The 9,892-nt window shown below is 39.7% G+C and overlaps 1 protein-coding gene across 1 annotated transcript; it reads right to left on the bottom strand.

Moving 5' to 3' along the window:
- Positions 1-4,877: 4,877 nt before the first annotated feature.
- Positions 4,878-6,415, bottom strand: six3b (SIX homeobox 3b; the record flags this gene model as incomplete). The annotated part of the gene is made up of 3 exons (XM_079182244.1): positions 4,878-5,016; positions 5,598-6,281; positions 6,378-6,415. 3 exons carry the CDS (start codon positions 6,413-6,415, stop codon positions 4,878-4,880), a joined length of 861 nt encoding a protein of 286 aa, XP_079038370.1.
- Positions 6,416-9,892: the final 3,477 nt, after the last annotated feature.

Below are 9,892 nucleotides of genomic sequence, written 5' to 3'. Positions count from 1 at the left end.
TGAGAGTTGCTGCAGCAGAAAGATGCACAAACTGTGAGTTTGAGTGGAAGACCGTAGATCCAAAATTGCACACCTGTCTATATATTTACAATGTCTTATTCCTCTGTGTTAATATTATGATACCTATGAATTCCACAACGAACCTGTATATATATTCAATTTCTATATTAATTGTATTCAATTATGTAATTGCAATGCAGCAACTTACCGTATGCATGTTTAATTGTAATGCATTTGCTGCAATCATGCTGATTATATCATAAATAGGTGCAGTAATCAGTTTATAGTATATATATATAATTCGTTGTATTATATGTTATACATGAAACTGCTGTAGTTTTGTTATTGTTATGGTTTGTGGAGTAGTAGTTGTTGCCGTTTTGAGACCTAATGAGCAAATAAATAAACTATAAACTTGCATTACCAATCATCAATATGTTTTCAGGTATTAAAAAGCATACATGTATTATACATTTACCCTGATTGTGCGTCCAATTTGTACTTGATATAAAAACTATATTTTCAGATCATTTATATTATTTGACTAGATTTAATTTGACCTTTTATCTTAATCTGTTCCCGACAATTTAACAACTTCATTTTCCCTCCGGGTTTTAATTTGTTGCCTTGTGTGATGTGCTTTATAACCTTTTTTTTTTCTAAAACATGCTCTACGAATATATATGCTTATTATTTTTGATATACTGTACGTTATATTCACTATAAACCATATTTAGATTTAGAGTATGGTCACGGTATTAATTTACGTATCACATGTATCCTGAAAACATACACTTGACATGTGACAGATCCATGGAGGTCAGGGTTAGGGTTTCAAAAGAATCTCTTCATGCAGAAGTAAAATAACATTCATGATTATTGATTATTGTCTAACATCTCTTTAACATGTATTGCACTTGCAACTATGTCCACGTGCCCTCTGACAGGTGGCCACGCACAGAGAAAAACATCTAAACTCTTCAGTAAAATATTGAGCATCGTAACTCAGCCTCTGTACCTGTACAGCATCTGGCCAGCTGCGCCACCTGCTGGCTCGTGGGACGTGTCGCCAAGGATGATGACGCTCCCGGGACGTGACGTCACGGAACGCTGCGTTCAAGTGCTCCTCGTAGATTCATGATTCGACGGTGATCGAGTGGATATCTGTCACACAAGAGGTCATCATCATCTTTGAGTTTAGTTTATTGTAAATATAAAAGGAAATATTACTATGAAATAAAATGGTGATCATTTTATATATGTTGATTCACAGATAATGTTATCAATATCAAATATCAAATATCAATGTTAATTTAAGTAAAAGCAGAAATACGTAAAATACAATAAAAGTCCTTTACTCATAACTTGCTTGTAAAAGTACATTTGGATGAGCAGGAAGTAGTTCCACAGCATCATATTACTTTAGATATTGTATTACTCTTGTTTATGTATACATGTGTAATATGTGTTTTAATAATGTAGTTGGTCCAAGAAGAGTTAATTTGAACTATTTCTAAATCTGTCAATCTATGAAAATGCATCATAGTTTGTTTTAACTGATCATTGTGTTTGTATTTATCATCTTTATCTGTCGTACGTGTAAACGTGAAAATATTTCCATCTGGAGTTTGGTGGAAATGTTTATTAAAATCAAGCAATGTACAGCATTCAGAATAGTCCTTAGTCTAAATAATATAGTAAAATAGTAAAAGTATGCATGTTCAATATCTGGTGAATTGGGGCAGATTGGGAGTTTCTTAATTTATGCCTTGTGTAAGCTTTCATGCGATATATATATATATTAATGCTGTGATACATTTCTAACTTAAGATGTTATCTATTCATGTAAGTAGAAAAGAAGGTTATATATTCCAAGGAAGTGTGGTATATACCTTTGAGAAAACTGACCCAAAACCTTGTTTTTAACATGTGGGTGATTGGGACAGCACATGTTATCATGGATTTAGGCTAGTGCATATTTATTGCACAATTTATTATGATTTGATGTAAAGAGTTGTGTAAATATTCCAGCAAAATGTCTAAACAAAGTCTAATTAGACACATGAGGTGTCAGGTTAGGGATTTGTGTGTATGGTGCTTGATTCTTCTTTTTCTCGTGTTACTTTAAGTATTCATTGTTGAACTGTAAATAGCATAGCATCTATTTCTACTTGTTTATTTATGTTTTGAGTAAAGGGCAGGCAAAAGAAGATTGTTTTCTTCTCCCTCCTCCTTTTCGGTCGCATACGTGTACATAGAGCTGTGTTTTGACTGTCAACCTTTTAATTATTCTACTGTGCACTACCATAAGCAGCACAAATAAATCAACTAAATGAACTTTGGCACGTTCCAGAGCCTGACAAAGAACCGTAACCTTTTGTTTGTTGCCTTCAGCCACCATCTCTCCTCAGTGGCTCTGTCCTCGCTCTACTTGTTGTATTTCTTCCCTGTTAGTTTGTTTGTTCTTTCTCACTTTTTACTGATTTTGTTGCAGTAGCGCATCATATTCATGTGTCCACCAAAGGTTTGTGCAACGTATTAACTCTGACAATTTTACATCACTAATAAAAACTAGCTAATGAGACGAGCCGGCGTCTTTCTCACCTCATGCCAGCATTGCAGGTCAACTTCCTGTTTGATTCTTGACCCGCCCACCTGGTGGATGTCACACCAATGAGGGCAAGGAATTCTGTGTAGGCGGTTTCTCAGGTAGGCCTCAGCAAGAACCTTTTTTTAAATAAAAGATCTGAATAGTTACACTCTCTCACTTGACCTGATGCCATATTCACCCTACACCCCCCTCACTGTTAGAGCAATTAAATAATGGTATCTGACGTGATGCTTCCGTTCAACCCGATTGTTATCAAAGCTTGCGTCGTGTTTTTAACTGTTTATTTTCTGTTCATCTTACTCTACTTTTCCGTCTCTACTTTGACCACTAGGTGGCGCAACTGTGGCGGCTCCAGAGTTTGATCACAGCGCTGCAGAAAAATGAGTGGAAGTGAGAGAATAACTGTTTAGTCCAGTTTCACAGATTAATATGTCTTCTTACGTGAAAAAAATGTGTATTTTGGAACCTTTTTTTAATTTTCTTTTATTGATTTTTAGGGATTTTCTTTTTCTCAACATTATATTATTTGGTTTTGTGGATATACAGTTTACAAACATATAAAAAAATAGAATAATACTCTGCAGACGTCTTGGAAACGATTGGTAAAATCTAATGATCTATGACTTGAACAGGGAAAACATAAAAGTAGCCAAACCCAATAGACAGCGGTGGAGTAAGCATTCAGATCTTTTACTTTAGTAAAAGTAGCAATACTACATTATAGCAATACAATCACAAGTAAAAGTCCTAGTGAAAAATTTCACTTAATTAAAAGCTCAAAACTATTAGCATCAGCGCACTCATTATGCATAATGGACCATTTCAGAATCATTTATGTCATAATGTTGGATTATTGATGCACCAATGTGTATTTTAATATTGAAGCTGATAGAGGTGGAGCTCATTTTAATTCATTTATATGCTGCTGGGTAACATGTGAAAATACCACAGGAATCCATAACTTATCTTATAATAATACATAGCTATTTATTGACTTAATTAAATATCATTCATCTGAATCTGCAAAGTAACTGAAGTTATCAAATAACTGTAGTGCAGTAAAAAGTACATTTTTTACATTATTAGAAGTATAAAGTAGCACAAAATGGAAATACTTAAGTATCTCAAAATTGCACAGTGCTTGAGTAAAAGATGAATGGCAACAGATGAGGGATTTAAATCCCAAAGATGCCTTGAAAATTTAAACGCAGAACTCACTGAAACAATAACATGCGTTTAGAATGAGTCTTGCATCATACTGAGATGTTTTTAAAAAATGTGTTACTCTTTTATTGAGCAAAATTCTTCGATTGTGTTTCTCTTGAACAAGTAAAAATAGATAATATTATGGAATAACAAACATAATTCATCAAAACTCTGAAAGAAATATCTTAACATTTATAAATGTCTTAAACTCAGTTGTGAATCATTTGCACCTGTGTTTTAACAGTTAATAAATGCTTCATAAAACACTGTAAGGATCTGTAATCATACACTATATCACTTACTTAAATACTGTGTTATCAATAATTAATTAACTTGTTTATATACCGTGTCATTATGTTTCATTGTAGAAGTCACAACAGGGACAGTGATGGTGTCATAAAAAAAGAGCGGGGCACAATATCATATATTAAATAATTTTATTTATATAAAATACCAAAACATTTACTCAGCATCAAATTGATTGAACATAAAGTACAACATATCACAGGCAGACTGCACAGTGAACTCTGTGAACTTAAAATAAAGTAAAAGTGAAGGTAAAGAAACAGAAAAGTTCATGAACATACAAACAGCCAGAGGCTTCAGTGCGTATTGATTGTCTAGCAGTAGACATCCAGGGGTCTTCCAACAGTTTCATTAAAAAAAAAAAAAAGAATAACAATGACACATAATTAGAGAAAATAAGAGTGTTTAGCTCACTGGCAGGTTTCAGTCTGTAAAGGTCCTCCCATGTGGGGGTCCCTGAGTTAAAGTCCAACAGGGGTCCACGGCTTGATGTCTGTTTAATCAGGTTGATGGTGTAAGCTGCGTCAGATGTGCACCGGCACCATCCAGTGATGTTGTTAAAAATCAAAAATACACAGTAACATCATCTGTTTGGTGGGCTGAGGTGACATTTAGGATGAAGCTGTGTTATGCCCTGAACGTTTATTGCAACCCAACATCTGACCAGCCTTTTTCCCCTGAATACATCCTCCTCTCTCCGCGGTAATCCACGACCGACCATCTCAGGCCCCGAAGTCCATTTTATTTCTGAGTCTCAAACATCCAAGTCAGAGTCACTGTCCGTTACTGAGAGAAGAGTTTCTCCATCTGCGCGCTCCCCGCCTTCGTCTGGACTGCACTCTCCTCCGCTAAATGACCGCGCACCGCCTGGACACATCCGGTGGTGTTGCAACCTGAAAATGAACAGAGAAAGAAATTAAAAGGGGGGAAGTCTGCTTAAAACCAAGTGTGTCCAAAATGAATTAAAATGTTACAGGTTAAAATTGACAAACAAAGGTTCTTATTTTGCTATTGTGAAAGATAGAGCATAAATAAAGCCCGTAACGAAAACTAAATAATATCCAGTTTAGTGTGGTGAGCAATTTGAGCCCATTCATGCACGTTTTGCTCACACCAATAGGAGGGATGACCCACACACTGACCCTGAAGCAAATTATAGGGAGAGAGAGAAGGATAAAGACCGTCCAGGTCAGACTGACTGAAGGCAAACAAAAACCTTCAAGCTGAATGGCCGTGCACTTTTACGCATGAATGGCCTTTATGCACAACCTTGGCTGCCTGTGGAGACGAAATTGCCTTAACGAGAGAGTGAAAGTGTCAGTGAATAATCAATAAAGGAGATTCTATTTTTAATATCGTGGTTTTCTTGATTTTTAACAATATTTCGATACTATACTGATAAAATAAACTCAACGACACCTGCATGTTTCTGTGACACTCAATGGACAACATATTTCAAGTCAAAGTCACTGACCTGTTTTTGGCTGCTGCCGCGCGGTCTCTCTGTCTCCGGTTTTTGAACCAGTTCCCAACCTGAGTCGGTGTGAGTCCAGTTGCGTGCGCCAGCTCCCGCTTCTTCCCGGGGTTCGGGTACGGGTCCTGCAGGTACCACTCTCTTAGCAGCCCCCGCGTGCGCTCTTTGAAGCAGTGCGTCTTCTGCTCACCGTCCCAGATTGTCCTCGGTAACGGGAACTTCTTCCTCACGCGGTACTTGTCAACAGGTCCGAGCGGTCGACCCCGGAGCTTCTCTGCCTCCCGGTAGTGAGCTTCGAGCCACATCGCCTGGAGTTTACCGTGCGAGGCGCGCGTAAAGCGGTGCGTCTCCAGGATGAGATAAAGCTCGCGGAAGCTCCCCGTGTGGTAGGCCACCACGGCGCGAGCCCGCTGCACGGATTCGTGCTCAGAGATGGAGTCTCGACCGTCTGCGGTGACAGGGAGAGACCAGAGGAAGCGGGCCAGCCGCTCGATGTCTCCGGTCTCCTCCAGGGTCTCGCAGACGCTGGCGATCTGCGCCGCGGAGAAACACAACCCTGGGAGAGCCAGGGGAGGACAGGCGGAGGGGGGGTCCTCCGGGGACTGCGAGCGTGCCAGAATAGGGGGCCCATCCGCGAAGTGTGGCAGGAGGATCCGGGAAGCTGAGAAAAAGTCGAGAGGCGACCTGAACACCATCTGGACGTCAGAGTGAAACCAGAGACGAAGTGTATCTCGGAAACGGTCTGACAGAAATGTGCTGAAGTCTGACTCTTTAGCTCACCTGGGAGTCCGGGAGGGACCCTGGATCTGACTCCTCATTGGATACCCTGGGGCTGATGCGGGGTTGTCATGACAGCACTGTCAATCAAACACAGAGGATTTATCCCTCCTTTTAAGCACAAGCTGGACACATGAAGCCTATATTCTTAACAGACTCTCTATTGGGAAACATTTCAATTAACAGGAAACCGAAAAAGACTTAACTCAAGTGCCACTTACTATCTTTTTTCCGGATCTCTAAACCAGATTAAAACGAGCAGGAGTGATACAAAACACATCGGGCGGTAAATTCAGATGAACATGAACAAAACAAATATAGTTCATGTTTAATGGAACAAATATGGTTACAACATACATGTGACAACTTTTGTTGCGACAATCTTTAAAAAAGCTTTTTATTAATGCTAGAACACTATGTTGTTTCCAACACGTCTTATCTGTTTTATTATAATCTTTTTTTACCTAATATTATTTATTTTAATAATATATTTGATTGTCTGCATGTATGTGCCTCATAGCTGTCCTGAAATATTTGAATCGTGGTTCAACATGTAAAGCACTTTGTAACTTTGTTTTAAAAAGTGCTGCAACGTTTACTCATAATAATAATAATTATTATTATATAGGCCTATACGCTGCTGCCAGTTTTTTAAATGTGAGTCAGCTTAATTTTGTTTAATCTTCAGGTTTTTTTCTACGTCACACTGACCAACAAAACAGCAAAGTGATGAAGATAAACGTTTGAAGGCAAACGCAACTTTTGACTCATAAAAACTAATAAGGGAATAGATGACAATAAACAAATAATACCCCAATCACAAGAAGACCATAAGGCCCCTTAAAAAGAGAAGAAGTACCTGATTATGATGGTGATGTGTCATATTTAAAAAAAAGAGACACATCTTGAAACAAAACTGACATCACTGTCTGCTATCAGCTAAATCTCATGACCTCTGTGGTCCTGCCGGTAAGCTGCTTGCATCATTAATAATAGCAGTTATGTGAACGGTGTGATTGGAAATCTCACTCGGACCTGAAAGCGTATGTTTCTCTAAGTGGACTCCCTCCACTCTAATCACTTTCTAATCACTTTTCTATTCTCAATTTATCCACAAATTCAGAGATAAGCTGCAGCTCCAGCTCCATTCTGTTACCTTGGATTAGCATCGGGCCTACGCAGCCTGCTAACATTAGTCTGATAGAGCAGCATATTCAATCAGCATTAACACATTTTGGTTAGCCTATAGGCCATATGCTTTGGAGTGTGGCACCCTTTGTGCAGGGTTAGTGTGTGTGTGTGTGTGTGTGTGTGTGTGTGTGTGTGTGTGTGTGTGTGTGTGTGTGTGTGTGTGTGTGTGTGTGTGTGTTTGTGTTTGTTTGTGAGAGAGAAAGTGTGAAATATGGATATGAGGTAGATATTTTTAGGCTCAGGAAACAAAAACACACTTGTTTACCATTATTGTGCAGCATCTCATTCTATTCAGTCAAATACACACACACACACACACACACACACACACACACACACACACACACACACACACACACACACACACACACACACAAAAACACCAAATGTGAGCTCCAGTGCAGATGTGCTGGGCGGGAAAAAGGGGGTCACCAGCTTAAAAGGGTTAATGCCAATTAGCCCAAAAGACAGATGTCCCTGCATCGTGGTGTGAGGAGTCACGTGCCAGTTTTTCACCCCAAATGATGCATGGTGGTGGTAATCTCTCCTTTCTCTATTAAATACAATTAATTAAGCTTTATAATGATAATAATAATATAATGTACTGTTACTTTGAGGGGTACTCCGCATTTGAAAATGGAAAATAAATCTAGTAGTGTGGAGTTAAAAAGAGCTCGCTCCTCATCTCTGCTTGAGGCTAGCGTCTACAAAATAAAATATATGAGGTCAAATTACCTGGATCTCCCCTCGATCTTCCACATCCTCGAGGCTCATAGAGCACGGACACTAGCATTTCCTTTAACCTCACCTCCCAGTCGCTCGGTCCGGCCTCGTTGTCGAGCTCATTCACATGAACAGAGGAAGGAAAATAACTCTGATTCGGCTATTAGTGCATTTTAAAACTTTTAGGACCTAATTATTTCCATGTGTCCGTATAGGGCGGTTGATTTATAAAAAAAAAAAAGTCCTCTGAGTTACAGACGTCTCTTTCCAAATGTAAACCTATGAGGAAAAGTCTTTTTGGGACCCTCTGCATCACGTGACGGACCCGGAAGTTGTAATTCAACTGACTGACCACTATGTAAAACTGTCCTTAAAGCCTGGCGCTCTTCCTGTGGGCTGGACCCGAATCTCCATCCAAACTTTTCATGGTTCAGTTGCATTATGGGTAACGTAGGTGCCCAGCCCGGTCTCATTCCGAGGTCGTCAAATACCGACGCTTTTTGTCACAGCCCTCCGCGTTTGATACTGACGCACAAGACACCCTATGAGACGCACCCGGGTTTCAAGTAACTCAGAGGTAAACACATCTGCGGCAGAATTAAACGCTCAGAGCAACGGCTCCTGAGGTCAGGTGACGAAGTATAAAGAAACCAGGAGACTGCTGTTTAGGTCCTGTGTGAAACCAAAAGTCAATGTTGACTTATTTACATTGATTATGTAACAAACATGCCGTTTTTAACACGATCCACAATGTTTTCCCAAACCTAACCAAGTAGTTTTGTTTGTGTTTAGTGTTTAAAAGTGCGACTGTAGTGGAGCGTCGTATAGTTTGACGCGTACGGCTACATAGTGCATTAAAAAGTGACAACAGGAAGCCCTGACCCAGCATCCATATGTGACAAGTTGGAAATGAGAACTTGTTGAGGTGCCAGGTTTTGACAAGCAAGAACATGTGGAATAAAAAAGACATTATCTGTGGTTTTGCTGCATGGGGTCCAGCAATGTTACAGGAGTGCAATGCTGAACAAAACAACCCAGACTAACAGTACAACCAGACATATTCACAAGCAAAGTTGATTACCGGTGATCGACAAGGACGAATGTTGCAGCCAACAAAGATGTTTCAGTGTCAGCAAAGCTTCTCTTCTTCCCACGTTCACATCGAGTGGCTCAGTCGGGCTCTACTTGAGATACTTGAGTCCCCAGAGGATTGCAACATGTTTCTCTGCGTGTTTTAACAGAAACAACGGACAAACACAGTCATGGCCAGGGCTCCTCCAAGTTGAAAAGACATTCCCCTAATTGAAGCAGGAAGGACGAATGAAACATAAGCTACTCAAGGAAACATACTCGAGGTGTGTGTGTGTGTGTGTTGTGGTGATGAGGGGGCGAGTGTGTCGTAATGGTGACAATTAAGTTAATTCAGCTACATCTCCTTTCAGCGACAGGACAATTAGTGGGGAGGAGGAGGGAAAGCAGAGATGGCTAAAAGCGGGTGGATGACACTTCCAGGGTGGCTAGAGGAACACAGCGAGGATACGAAGTGAATCGCCTCCTGCGTCTCCTTATACCTCATAAACAAAAACCATGCTCCTAATTAACCT

Source organism: Pholis gunnellus (assembly GCF_910591455.1).
Source record: "Pholis gunnellus genome assembly, chromosome: 21".
Classification (NCBI taxonomy): domain Eukaryota; kingdom Metazoa; phylum Chordata; class Actinopteri; order Perciformes; family Pholidae; genus Pholis; species Pholis gunnellus.
This window is presented reverse-complemented; position numbering and strand designations above follow the sequence as displayed.